The following is a 14,785-nucleotide window of genomic DNA, read 5'->3' on the forward strand; positions in this document are numbered from 1 at the left end:
AGAAACCAGACATGAAGGTCTAGGGTCCTGATATCCGGATGGAGAACATGACCTCTCTTCTGCGAGAGAAGATCCTCTCTTTGTGGAAGACTAATCGGAGGACAGATGGCTATGTCTAGAAGATCCGGGTACCACGTTCTCCTGGCCCAATCTGGAGCAATTAGGATCATGGGTGTCCGGAATCTTCTCAACCTCCTGATCATTTGAGGAATGATGGGAATTGGAGGAAACACGTACAGAAGTGGAAACTCCCAGTCCACTACGAACGCGTCCCCTAGAGCTCCTCTCGGGGGAAATTCCCTTGAGCAATACTGATCACACTACCGGTTGATACTGGTGGCAAACAGATCCACATGAGGGGTTCCCCAAAGGGCAAATATCTGTTGAAGGACTTCCTGAGCTAGTTCCCACTCGTGGGAGACTGTTCTGCCTGCTCAGAGCGTCCACCGTCAAGTTCTTATCTCCGGCTAGGTGAACTGCCGATAGAGAGATTCCTTCTTGAATTGCCCAAAACCAGAGTTGCATTGCCTCTCTGCACAGTGGCAGTGACCTTACGCCTCCTCTTTTGTTGAGGTAGTGCATGGCCACTGTGTTGTCCGTCATTATCAGGACATTTTTTCCTCCGATAGATGGCAGAAAAGCCTTCAGTGCTAGTCTGATTGCTCTCAGCTCTAAAAGGTTGATGTGTAGTTTGGACTCCGATGGAGACCAATAACCGCTGATTGTCAGATCGTTGGCATGGGCTCCCCACATCGTGAGTGAGGCATCCGTGACTACTGTTATCTCCGGCCCTGGTTGCCAAAAATGTTCTCCTTTTAGGATGTTCTCTGTGCAAGTCCACTAAAAAAGATCCTGCCGAACCTTGTTCAGAATCTGAAGGAGATCTGTCATTTGACCTGAGAACTGGGACCATTGAGTCTTTAGAGCCCATTGAAGGGATCTCATCCTCAGGCGTGCCTCTGGCACTAGGAAAATGCAGAATATCATGAGTCCGAGCAACCTTAAGAAGTCGTAGGCCTGGAGATTTTGGACATTTTGGAATTTGGAAACCATCTGAAGAATGTCTTGAGCCCTCGACTTGGGAGGAGAGCTCTTTCCCAAGGATGTGTCTAATACAGCCCCTATGTACTGGCGCTGTTGGGAGGTTGTCATTTGTGACTTCTTGAAATTGAGGGAGAAGCCTAGTATGTGGAGGAAGTGGCAGGTGACTTTCAGATGATCCAAGGCTTGTTCGGCAGAACGTGCCCTGATCAACCAATCATCCAGGCAGGGGTAGATGTGAATCCCCCCCCCTCTCCGGAGGTGCGCTGCCAACACTACCATTAACTTGGTGAAGACCCTTGGGGCGTAAGTCAGCCCGAATGGCAGGACTCGAAACTAATAGTGTGAGTCGCCAACTACGAACCTCAGGTATTTTCTGTGCTTGAGATGGATTGGCACATGAAAATATACATCCTGGAGGTCCAATGACACCAACCAATCCTGAAGTTCAAGGGCCTGAAGGATCTGAGAAAGAGTGACCATCTTGAACTTGTCCTTCCTGAGGAACTTGCTTAAGCTTCCTAAGTCCAAGAAGGGTCTCAGTCCTCCGTCCTTTTTGGGAATCAAAAAATATGGGGAGTACCATCCCTTGTTCCTTTACAGATACTGGTTCTATAGCACCTTTCTCCAGAAGAGTTAAGACTTCCTGCTGTAGGAGCAGATCTGGAAACTTAAAAAAAGAGTCTCCCTGGTGGATTGCTTTGAGGTTGCGTTAGAAAAGGAAAGCAGTAACCGTGGGCTATTATTTCTAGAGCCCAAACATCTGAAGTAATGGCTCGCCATTCTTGCAGATGCCGAGAGAGCCTGCCGCCCACAGGCGTCTTGTGTTACAAGTCCTCAAAGTGGTTTTGTGGCGGTTGCTGCGGCCGCTGATGGTAAAGAGGCTGCAGCTGGGGCTAGCTTTGCATGTTTTCCTCGTCCACCATGAGTGGCGTTTTTCTGGCCTCTTTGACTGGCCATTCCTCTCGCCTTTCCATATGAGGAGTAATAACGATAGGATCGTCCCCTCCAAGATTGTCCTGATGCATGAAAAGGCTGAGGTTGCCTAATAGCAGCGCCTAAAGATTTGGCAGCCGCTTTTGAGGTCTGTAGCCTCTCAAGGCTCTCGTCAGCCTTGTTTTGTTGCCAAAAAGGTGAGACCCGTCAAAGGGCATGTTCCAAAGACGGTTTTGCACGTCCGGTGCAAAACCCGACTTTCGCAGCCACGCAAATCTTTGCATTAACGTGCTAGTGGCCATGGACCTGCTCACACTATTTGCAGTGTCCAACCAGACTGAAGGGATTCTTGCATGGCCTCCTTTCCATCTCGAACAATGGCTAGGAATCCTTCCCTTTCATCCCCTTCTGGTATGTGCTCCACCGTCATTGCAATGCACTCCCACAGTGTACGAAAATGTTGCCAAGGCACTTGTGGAGTTGGCCGATTTTAAGGCCATACTCCCAACTCAAAATACCTTGTGCGCCCAACCATCACACGCTTGTCGTCCCTATCCGGAGGGATGGAAGGGTACCCAACCTTATTTGAAGCTGTGGTTGCCTGGACCACCAGACTCTCGGGAGTAGGGTATTTTGACAGATAGCCGGGATCGCTACTGGAAGAGCGGTATTTTGAAGTGAGGGACTTATTCACCGGAGGAATAGAGTCCGGGGTCTCCCAATTTTTGGTCACCCTATTTTGTAAGGCTACATGGAAGGGTATAATCGAATCTTTGGTGGGACCATGATCCAATATATCAGTCAAATCATCTTGGATGAACTGAGTTGGTGGTGTAGCCCATCCTAAGTATTCAACCACCTTTGTAATTAATTGCTTGTATGAGGGATTAGCATGTTCCCCTGGTTCTGGCCTGCCAAAATCTGTTTCAGGTGAAGTATTGCATTATGCAAGGTTTCCACCAGATCCCTCATCCTGCTTTTCTCAGAAATCAGGCATTCTGGGACATTTGGGGTGCCATATTCCAGTCCAAAAGGAACATCGTCCTCAGACCTCTCCCGTTCTTCAAAAATTGAAGTTAAGGATTTGAAATATTCTTTCCTCGGATGAGGTTTAAAAGCCTTTTCTGGGAGAGGTGCACCAGTGGAGCCTGAAGGCTTTGCAGCCTTTGCAGCTTTTTCTTTTGTTGCTATTTTGACAGCTCTGCCTGAAATGGAGCCTTTGGGACATTTGGCACCGAGGGCTTCGGGGTCGACGTCGACAAAGGTGTTGATGGCTTCGAAATAGTGGTCGTCAACGGAGTTAGCTTCGAGGGTGTTGAGGCGCTCTTCGAAGGCTCACCCTTCGAGGTGTGTCGGGTTCCGGACGGCGTCGGTGACCTTGAGCGGTCTTTTTCACTCAGCGTCCTGGAGGGTTCCCCATCCTTTCTCCTTCGATCACCCGGGCTTGAGGGCGCGCAAATGTCACAACAGTGACGCTCCCGGTCGGTTTCCGAAGAAGGCGCGGACCGAGGCTTAGCCTTTTCAAACACCTCCATTTTTATTCTAAATGCTTCCCATTCTTTGCAAGAAGAATGTTTTGTGGGGCATTTCATTCTTTTGGGGGATTCGTCCGAGGAGGAGGTGGATGGGGACCGGTGGTGTCTTTTCTTGGACTTTTTAGTCAAAGACGAAGAGTGGTGTGAACCACTTCGGGACCTAGACCGATGTTTTTGCCTTTCGCTTCGAGAAGCTTTCGCCTCACGGGACCTCGACGCAACTCTAGATGCTTTTCGGTCGGGTTTTCAACCTACCTGCAGTTTTCCGTTCTTCTCTCGCAAGGCCTTCCCAGTCATTGCCTGACACTTCTTACAGGCCTCCATGTCGTGGCCTTCACCGAGGCACCACAGACATTATCGGTGCGGGTCTGTGATGGACATTTTCAAAGTGCAGGATTTACACTTTTTGAACCCCGAACTTAGGGTAGTTGGGGTCGATGATTAGGACAGTAAATGCGTCACAGAACTACTCGAGGCGCGCTGAGTCTCCGAAGCAACACGTACTGCGCGTGCTACTTGTACATCCGATGACCTCACCCTCGAAAGAGGCCTCCGAGGGACCTCGACTAGACGACATCGACACACGGCGCCCTCTGCCGACAATTTTTTTCCGAAGCAGCTAAAGCTGGATGGAATGCATCTAAGATGAGGAATACGTTGGAGGACACAATCCATTAAAAAATATATTTTATATAAATATATGTGCAAGCAAATCTTTGCTGTGCCTGTCTAAGATTCAGAGTACTTACCTACAGCTCACATCTTCCTCTTAAGATCAGCCTTACTGCTCAGCCACACTACTAAGGTCCTAAGCTAGTACAGACTGATACTAAGTGTTGGGGATCTACAAACCACTTGGATAGCTTACTAACATGTTACTCCCAACAAGTGGTACGGCAACACTGAAGGGTGGGAGGCAGTATATCAGAAAGAGAGAGACAGTGGAAATAAGAGTAGCAAATGGAAGGAGAGATAGAGCAAAAACATGGAGTGGCTGTCAAGCAAGTAGTGCCAGGCAGCAACAGTAGGTCTGAGAGGATGAGAAGTGAGAAAAGGGGAAGGGACTCGATTTATGATGTAACTAGCTTGCATCTGTAGTAGTTCTTAACAGAGTTTCAGTGTCCAAGCATAACGAAGATGACACTAGGTAGTACACATCAACAAGCTATTTGTCACTAATGTTGTCGAACACAGTTTTAATTAATAATGGATAGTTGTCACTTTTTTTTACTCTTGCGAAGGAGGAAACAAATTTTTACTCTCCAGAAATTGGATTTACTACCCAATTCTAAACATTTGGGAGTAAAATACTCTTATGCCAAATCCTATCTTGAGCATTGGTGTCTCTTGAAAATATGGCCCCAGGAAGGCACAACAACCCTGGGAGTACAAAGCTAATTTTCCAGGAGCAGTTTCCATGAACCAAACAGCCAGGAACGTGAACCCCTGACCACCGTTGATACGGCCGACAGACAAGATTAAGACCCTTAAGGCAGACGCAAAAGCAGCAGCAAGGATGACGCTAAAAAGATGGGAGAACACCTAAAGCAAGTTCTGGTAGCTTGAGGAACAAAGAGCAGCGCAGCCACAGAAAATGGTCTCACAATGAAGACTATGATGGGGTGGCCCAGGAGGGTCCTGAAAAGCAGAATTAGGTGGAGGGTTGGTGTCCAGCCACACTTCCAGGCAATGCCAGCCACCTACACCAAGGTGCCATAACCACATCGGTAAAGCAGGAAGAGTGGAGGCATCCCAAGAACAGCTTACAGCAGCAGAAAATACCAATTGGAGATCAGCCCAGGATAGGCCAGATCTTGCACCAAAACTAAATTACATATTACACCAGCCTGTGCAATTTAGAGTGATATAATCACCATAGGGCACAAATGGGGTGCTTAACCCCTTAAGTGCCAAGGACGATAAATCTTGTCCTTGACATTACCTCCGTTGTGCAAGGACGAGATAGCTTGTCCTTTTTGGCACCTTGTTTTCGCTCAAAACTGTAATCCAACCCCTGGGCTATGTGAGCGGGAGGTCCCCCCTCACTGCCAGGGGGCTGGATTACCTTCAGTTTCACGCCAACATGAAACTGAAAGTATTCTCACTGCGGCAGCCATTATCGGCTGCTGCGGTGAAGAGAAAAGGTAAGCGCCCTTCTCCCTCTGCCTCGATCTCCCGCTGTGTTTCAAGGTAGGCAGGGTGCAGATCGCTTGATCCGTGGGCAGCAATGCCACTAGACACCAGGGATGTTTTGAGTACTAGGTAAGCGGACAAATCCACCTCCCCTCCTCCCCCCCCCCCCCCCGAGGCCCCAAAGCAGGCCACATGTATGAAGACCCCTGGGGGCAGATGTGTGACCATCTGCCCCCAGGGGTGGGGGCATAAAAAAAAAATATGCAATGGGAAGGGGGGTGGGGTTGGGGACCCTAGCCACCAGGGATACAATCCATCGACACCTTGTGTAAAGCATTGCTGGCTTCGGATCGGGCGCAGGGCGCTCAATCCGTGGCTAGCAATGGCCACTGGACCACCAGAATCCCATTTAGAAGCGGGGGGGGCTGCTTATTAGGTAAGCGCCCCCCCAACCCCTGAGGCCCCAAAGCATGGGGCCACATGTTTGGAGACCCCTAGGGGCAGATGGATGACCATCTGCCCCCAGGGTTGGGGGCAAAAGAAAAAAAAAAGAAAAAGAAAAAAAAAGTACTAAGCAATGGGAAGGGGGAGGTGGGGACGGGGACTTCTAGCCACCACAGATTTTATTTAGGACATGAAAATGTGGTGGCCCTCTCCTTCCCACCCCAAGTGGACAGAGGGGACCCCTCGTCACCCTCCCGGGGGGGCAGATTTCTCACCCCAGGGAGGAGTACATGAGGTGGCCCCCATCCAATGAAGGGGGTGAGGGGGACCAGGAAAGTGTGGGCAGGCCCCTCAAACGATGGGGCCTTCAGGGTGGGCCCCCCCATCTGCCCCTAGAGAATGGGGCAAAGAAAATAAAATGTAATGGCTGGTGCTGGGGGAGAGCCCCCCCACTGGCCCACCAGGGTGTTTTTTTATGTAAAGGGGTTGTCCCTCCCACCCCCCCCCAGCCAAAATGGACTTGGGGTAATGTCATGCAGCCTCCCTGGAGGCAGTTATCTGCTCTTAGGAAGGGGCATGTAACCCCAGGGAGGGCTGCATGAGAACCCCCTTCTTATCCGCCCCAAGGGAGCGCTGAATGAGATGCTCCCCCCTGCATTTGGTGTAAGGGGGGGGTCACCCCGCCATTACATTACAAAATTCCCCCGGTGGTGTAGGGTGCCCCTCAGCCCCCGCTAAAGTGCAGTTTTTTGTCAATGTTTTGTTGACCAAAACTGCCTTGGCGCAGAGGGGCACATTAGTGTGCCAATCTGGCCCCAGGGTGCCCAAACCTTACTGCCGCACCCACTGGGGGGCCTGTCCCACAATTTTTGGTGGCCCTCTCCCCCCACCCCAAATGGAAGGCAGGGTGTACCTCACACGCAGCCGTTTGTAGGAGGCCCAGGGATGCCTGCATGAGGTGCCACCGCCACCCATTCGGGGAGTGGGCCACCAAAAATTGAGAGAGAGGCCCCCCAATGAGTGGGGAATAAGGTTTTGGGCACCCTGGGGGCAGATTGGCACACTATTGGGCCCATATGCGCCAAGGGGAGTTGGGTCACCAAAGTAAAAAAGTGAAAATGGTAGACACCATTTAAGGGGGGGGGCTAAACACATGTGAGATACCCTTTTCATCGGGACACCTGTGGGAGCGCAGGACGGTAGGCCATTTGTTGGCCATGTGTTTTGGTGGGTGAGCCGAGTGAAATGTGCGGAAATTGTTTTTTTTTTAAATTTCGGACTTTGCCAGGGTTTCTGGGTAATAAATTTTGGACCGATTTGCGCAAGTCAGACCTCTGTGGATTCCCATGGGTGTCCTCTTTTCAGAAATGCAGGGGGTTGCCAGTTTTCCTTGGTGGCTTGGACATCCGAGGTCCATCTGTATGGTGTGCCCGTCTGGAAAAATCATGACTTTCAGCCGTCGGAAAAGACTTGGGGTTAGGAGTGTTTTAGGCTTTCCCCTTGGCGCCCAGGTAGGTGCACCCACACATGTGAGGTACCATTTTCATCGGGACACGTGTGGGTACGCGGGAAGTTATGACATTTTTTGTGTTTCTGTGGTTTTCATAACGTTTCAACCCATTTGCTGGTGCCCTTTGTCACACAACCCTTTCATTTCCCAAAATGTGCCCTACATTTGGTCGCTGCTTTAGGCACCATACACTTTTGTAACCTGCACAAGTCACCTACCCTTGAGAAGGTCTGCCTGTGCCCTTTGAAAAAATGTATGCTTGCCATTCCTCACCACATTGGTTTTCCTAATTTACACATGGCAAGTACGTTTGTTCAGGCCGTAAGCATAAAACTCCTGTGTACCATGGCTCAGTGTTTGGCTTGTGGTATTGCTTGTTTTGTGAAACACCACAAAAAATGTGATTTCCTAACTGCAAGTGTCAGGGAATGTAGCAGAGCATTGTTTTTCTCAAAATTCGTAGAAGCCATTGCCGTACCAAGCCTACCATGTCCACCACATACCATTTTTTTCATTTTCCTGCTTTTTCCCCAAACGATGGCATTTTCCCCTACCTAGTTGTTGCCTGGCCTGTGCAAATCACCCTTTCCTAAACTTGGAATTTTGTCTACTTTTCAGAAATGTATGCCTTTCTGTCCCCCAATTCGGCTTTCCTACCCTTTGCTTCCATTCCGTCCACGCATGTCCAATTTGCAAAAATGGCCAAAATCGCCTACCTCTCACAAATCGGTTGATAACCACATCAAAATAAAGTTTTTTCGTTTCCACTCAACCTGTTCTTGAAAGCCAGGAAATTGGGGTACTCGGCACAGCAAACCATTTGTTCCTAGCTCTTACAAGGAAAACACCACAGGCTTCTTTGTACATCATTTTATTGGCAAATTTTGAAAAAACACAAAATGTTCGCCCTTTTTGGTTAATTTCTCAACCCCCTACAGCAACCTAGGATTCCTGGGTGACGTTACGACCGCCTACATGTGGGAAAAAAAGGGCCAAATTTGGCCGAGATATCTCATGTAACAAGAAAATTACAAGGCATTGAATGGCGACATAACGAAATCACCAAAAAAAGACCTTGGCACTGGGGGGAAAAACCCATGGCACTTAAAGGGTTAAAATGTACTTCGTTAACAGGAGCATTATGGATAATCATGGGACCCTAAACTCTTAATTGTTTCCATGGCAAAGGGACTACGGTAGAAGTTTCTCTAAGCTCCAAATATAGATCATTGATAAACTAAAAGAGAAGAGGGGAAAGCAAAAGGTCAAGGTTGCCCTAAAAAAGTCATACAGAATGCATACAAATTTAATGTTATCTTCCCTCCTTGGATAAGAGGTTCCAGCAGAATAAGTTTGGTGAAGTAGTTCTGGACAAGGAAAAAAGGAACAGACTATGCCGAGATGCTTCACTGAGCTGGATAGTAGGCACGAAAAATAAATTCACAAACTAACAGAGCATGAGGCCCTGTTGAAAAATAATAAACCATGAAAAGGACAGTGGTATAAATCCCAGTAACATAGCATATCACACATTTTCTATGAGATAGTGTATATATACTGAAGACAAATATATACTGAAGACAAACATCTACTTCGGAAATTCAACTTCGCAATAGGAATAATATGAAGGAAACACCAGCTTTTGATAATGCGTTACCAATAAGACACTTTACCATATGCAAGAGAGTGAATGAAGGTTAGAAACCCCAGTAGGAAACAACTTCTTAACCCCAGTGGCTGGCAAATGCCTTTCAGGCCAGCAATGTGGCTGTTATGTACACAACGTTACAATTGTTACATAAGCCCGTTTGGATGTCTTTACAAAAGGAGACATGCTGCAAGTGTTCCACAAATATCCCTAAGTGATTTCACCAAGATTAGACTCCGTTCGAAATAATTTTTTTAACTAATTTCAGAAATGCACATTTAAAAAAAAAAAGAAATCTTAGAAATGTAAGCCATTGTGTTGTATTTTTAAGACAAAGACCCACACTACTTACCACCTGTAATCTTCAGCATTTAGAAGGAAGTATGTACATACAATGGTGACACAAACAGTCACTATGCATAGGATAACCAGGACCAGCATCATAAAGCCATACACATAGTAGATTTTATATGCCCAGAATGATGTGAAAATAAAATACCTAAAGAAAAATAAATGACACTATTAGAAATGCATACTTCAGATGTGAAACGTATAACTGCTTAATTCGATATAAAAATGCATTTTATACCACTCCAAAATTCAGTTTTGCAGTATGAACCAGTCAAGACAAACAGACACATCAGTTAACTTACATTTCTATGAAAATTGATCCAAATGGTAGAATTCCACCAAGGCAGACAATAACAGCTGGTTCCATGAACCTGAAAACGAAGGACATGCGTTTAAAAGCAGTTATTCCACAGTCTGCTAGAGAATCAATCAGTTCTGTTCAAACAAAATGTAACATTGGTATTTCTAACCTAAAAGGTACAGTCAGACGTTTTCGTGTAATACAAATTCATATTCAATCAGAGCAGGGATCTGCATCACAATTTCATTTGTACTGATTCTACAGCCCTGATAAGCCTGGCTGCTCTGTCTGCGCTACCATGTACTCAGGTGGTATAGCCTTCTACTAAGAGCGGAGTCTTGTACTGCCTCAGTTGAATGGATTTGCTAAGCCCTTTTTTGGACTTCAGAAAAACAGTCCCAACACAAACCTTCTGTCTTAAATGAGGAGCGAGAACAATAAAGACGCCAGAGGTTCATCAAATAGTATTTTAAATGCAGTAAGACTCGAAACCATGGTATACAGTCACGTGGCTAGATGAAGAGACACTATGATGAACTGTATCAAAACCAAGAAGACAGAGCATGCTATACTCCCTCATATTCACCAGCACAGAGAACATTTCCAAGGCAGAGTTAAAAGCCTTAATTGACTAGTAGGCTGCAAGTGAGATGATGGATGCCAGGGCTAATTGGTGGGAAGCTATGGTTATGACCAGCCCACCAACATCTGTGTGCCAGCCTGCTTGCGTAGGTGGATTATTACAGAGGGGTACAAGGGTGCCAACCAATTATAGAGGGGCACGTAATGGAGAGCCCTATAGGTTGTATAACCAATGGGACGTCGTGTATTTGATAACGTTCGTAGTGACCTGCACTAGAGGAGGGCCTAGTTGCCCCACCTGATGTTAGAGACCCAATAATCTTCCCTGACCAGTATGGAGCGTTTTTAGGCAAGATTGTATGCAGTACACTTTGCATTATAATAACCTGGACCTCCTGGTAATAGGGGCCCAACCTTTGGTATAACTCTGAACTACACAGATTGGTAGTGTAGCTGAGCAGCCAGGCTCATCTCAAGAGGGGTCAATGTGAGCAGTAATGTTGTGATACAGAGTTTCACAGTACAGTTATTCAAATACACACTTACACTCAAGGTTTCTTGATAAAACAATTATTAATTTATTTCACAGTCAGTTGTATAAGCCTTCTTTAGAAGGGAGCAAACCATGTAACAATTATAATACACTTCAAAACACACTCTGTTTCTCTAAATCAGATGATACCCATTGGGGATGGCACACAGACACTTCCTACACCCGGAGGTGACTTAAATAACTAGGACACTGTGGAAATTGATTTATCACTGGTACATTTAGAGCAATACGGAGTTTGGTGTAAAAGATAGAATAGAGGAATAAAACAAAGATTAACAAATAATTCACAAACAGGTAAGTACTTTTAAAACCTTCCAATGCAGAGTAAATTAACCCTTTCCTGGGGGAAAGGACAAAGCACAAGGTCAGAGGTAAAGAGGAGTCTCTCCAGGAGCCAGGCCAGCCAAAGTTAATTGCACAATGTCTAGTGGAGCTGAAGATCTTCTTTACAGGTAGGTAAAAAGTCTTGCGCAATGTTTTAGAAATCAGAACACTTGAAGGGCCACAAGCTGGGAGGCTTGTGAGGGGCAAAGCTTTAGCAACTCTGCAAGGTAACCAAGACAGGTCTCAACTGAGAGCAAGTAAGGCTACACAACAAGAGGTAAGTTCTCATAGAATTTACAGTACCTCTGGTTAGAAGAAATGGTTCCAGCTGGCCTCATGTTCTTGTACAGCTCTTACTTTGAAGTTGATTGGTCTCACCAACTCAAAGGGAGAAGTCGTCCTTGCAGGGCTTCTCTAGTCGAGGCGAATTCGGAGCTCCAGCTCAGCAGCAGGGCTTCACCGGGCAAACCAATGGTCCAGGAGCTTCAGCAGGCATCCCTTCAAAGTTCTTCTTCGGATTCCTTCATCCAATGGTCGACTCTGCCTTCCAAGCCAAAAAGCCTTGCCTTTTATGCAGGTTTCTCCCATTCATTCCCGCATAGCTGTCAATCACACAGCAGGGTGGCTGTCCTTGCTGGACAGCTAGCCTGTCAATCACCTTTGGGTACATTCCTGTAACCAAGGGTATTACGCACAGGGAGTTTCGGGCACCTCCCTCGCTTCCTGCCCCTGCCAGATATGCTGGAGCCACAGGCGGGCTTCACTCGTGAATCCCGCCAAAGACAAAACAAACAAAGGGACCAAACCTGGTTTGGCGCGCAGAGTAAATCTCAAGAAGGACCTTTCCAACAAGAAATGGCGAAAAAAGAAGACCAGAGCCATTTTGACGAAATGGGCACCCATGAGGGCCTTACTGCAGCTGTGAACGCAGCTCGCGGTAAAAACGCACAATGGTAGTAAAAAGTAAACCACTGCCACCAGCCATTAATTGTAGAAAGGATAACGTAAACATGTTACATGAGAAACTAGACAAAGGGGATACTAAGTAACCCCTCCAATACCCTGTGGTAAGATAGTGTGTGCTGGGTCTAGTAAGTTACAAAATGTAAGTAAAGTCAATTTCACTTCACTGCTCTTGGAAACAGTTTATCCAAGAGACGGTATTTAAACCTTTTGGGAAATCTAAGACTTCTCTGTAGCACTGCACTAAGGTGCTGTGTGTCAATGTAAAGATGATGCCTACAGAGTTTGTCAGACTCCAAAGTCAAAAGAAACAGAATCAATTACATTAAAAATACATGAGAGATATGAAGTCCTAAAGTCCAGCAAAAAAGAGCTTGGGATCTCCAAGGTAGAAGTGAGTTAACACATTTTTGAGAATTCTCCCTAACAAACGTATATCCTAGATGTTCCTTGTGAGCCTATGACCATTCCAAATCGTTTTTTTTGTAGTTTGCAACGTTGGTAGACGTCAATGATTATGAGTTTGTAGTACATAACCTGCCTTTTTATGTGTTGAATTGAGTGTGAAGATCGAGCCAACGCGAATGGTGAGTGGGTTGAATGAGGTGGCAAACTGAATGAGTACAGAGTGGGAAAGAGTGATAACGGGGACATAGTAACGGAGGGTTGGTAGGGATGATATGCATTACTTAACGTAAAAGCATTTCCGATGGTTGTATCTGCTTAGATTCACATGCTGTGCATAGTCCGACATCCAGTGCTCACCGCGTAGTATTGCATCTTGTTTTTCCAAAGTGGAAGAGGTACGTCGACATAGGCGTGTCTGTAACACTATCCCTATAGTGACGTGTAGTGTACCTACAATCCCTCACGCCTCGAGGTCCCTCTGATTATATTTTTTCTGCCACGAGGGAGCCTTATGACTAACGTGAGTGTACAGAAAAGAGAGAAAATAATAAGACGTCTATGTTCCTTCCATCCGAGCGGGGAGGAAGGGTGGGCGCATGTGAATCTAAGCAGATACAACCATCAGAAATGCTTTTATGGTAAGTAATGCATATCTTATGTTGTTTGTTAATCTGCTTAACATCACATGCTGTGCATAGACTAGCGAGCAGTACCCGGAGTTGGAGGTGGGTTGTGAGAAGGAACAGTAGAGAAAATATATCTTAGTACTGCTTGTCCCACCTGGGAAACAGACCTAGAATGAGCATCTAGACAATAGTGTTTTGTAAAGGTGTGTACAGAACTCCAGGTTGCCACTTTGCAAATGGACTCAAGGGGAACATTTGCAATGAATGCTATGGATGCCCCAGTGCCTCGAGCAGAGTGCGCTCTAGGCTTGAAAGGCAGTTCTCTTTTAGCAAGAGTGTAACAGAGTGATGCACTGAACAATCCATCTAGATATAGTGAATTTGGAAACTGCATCTCCTTCTCTTCCTGCCGCCACTGAGACAAAGAACTGATTAGTCTTTCTTAGTGGATGAGTTCTTTCCATATAAAACATGACCGCCCTGCGCACATCAAGCGTGTGCAGGCTCTTCTCCCCCGAGTTTGAGGGGTTTTAAAAGAACATTGGTAATTCCATAGATTGGTTAACATGAAATTTTGAAATGAATTGCGGTGCAAACCTCTGGTGTGTGCGTAGAACCACCTTATCCTTGTGAACTGTTACAAAGGGGTCCAGGACAGAGAGTACTTGTAGTTCACTCACTCTCCTGATGGAGGTGATAGCTATTAAGAAAGCAGTCTTAAGTGTGAGATCTTTAAGGCTTGCTCTATGCATGGGCTCGAATGAGGGGCCCATAAGCCTGGTTAACACTATGTTCAGGTCCCACCCGGGAGCTCGGTTTGAAATAGGAGGCTGAATCCTCTTTACTCCGTCCATAAAAGCTTTAATAACTGGAACTTTCCACCAAGACACCTTATGTTGTGATGTAGTGTAGGCGGAGAGTGCGGCTAGGGGAACTTTAATGGAATTAAAGACTAGACCTGAGTCCAGTAAATGAGTCAGGTATAGGACAATATGAGTGGGAGAGCAGTAAACAGGGTTGATGCTCTTTGAGTTCAACCAAATGACAAACCGTTTCCACTTACTGGAGTAGCAGTAACGAGGGTTAGGTTTTTGTGCCTCCCTGAGAATGTCCACGCATCTGAGGGAGCTGTAAATGTCCAAATTCTATGATCTCAGGAGCCAGGCTGCCAAATTCAGGGTCTGCGGGCATGGGTGCAACGTCAGGCCCTTGTCTTGTGACAACATGTTGTATGGGCATGGTAGTTTCGCCGTAGGAGATGGTGACATTTCCATGAGGTGAGCGAACCAGGGTTGGCGGGCTCACATGGAGGCGCCACCAGTATCATTGTGACTGGTTCCTGGTGCATCTTGTGCACTATCTTGTTCAGAAGGGGAGTCAGGGGTGAGGGGTGCGTGGGGGGGGGGGGGTGATTGTGAAACGTAAACACA

At 46.7% G+C, this 14,785-nt stretch overlaps 1 protein-coding gene across 1 annotated transcript in view; it reads right to left on the minus strand.

Annotated features, from left to right (window-relative positions):
* The window catches only part of TM9SF3 (transmembrane 9 superfamily member 3), a 620,447-nt gene that overhangs the window by 246,326 nt on the left and 359,336 nt on the right, over positions 1–14,785 (minus strand). The window contains exons 11-12 of the mRNA XM_069610571.1: positions 9,901–9,969; positions 9,600–9,746 (exon numbers count right to left, since the gene is read on the minus strand). Of these exons, the coding sequence (XP_069466672.1) occupies positions 9,600–9,746; positions 9,901–9,969 (216 nt within the window). The remainder of the gene's footprint in view (positions 1–9,599; positions 9,747–9,900; positions 9,970–14,785) is intronic.

This window comes from Ambystoma mexicanum, chromosome 8, assembly GCF_040938575.1.
Source record: "Ambystoma mexicanum isolate Mex_15411 chromosome 8, UKY_AmexF1_1, whole genome shotgun sequence".
Classification (NCBI taxonomy): domain Eukaryota; kingdom Metazoa; phylum Chordata; class Amphibia; order Caudata; family Ambystomatidae; genus Ambystoma; species Ambystoma mexicanum.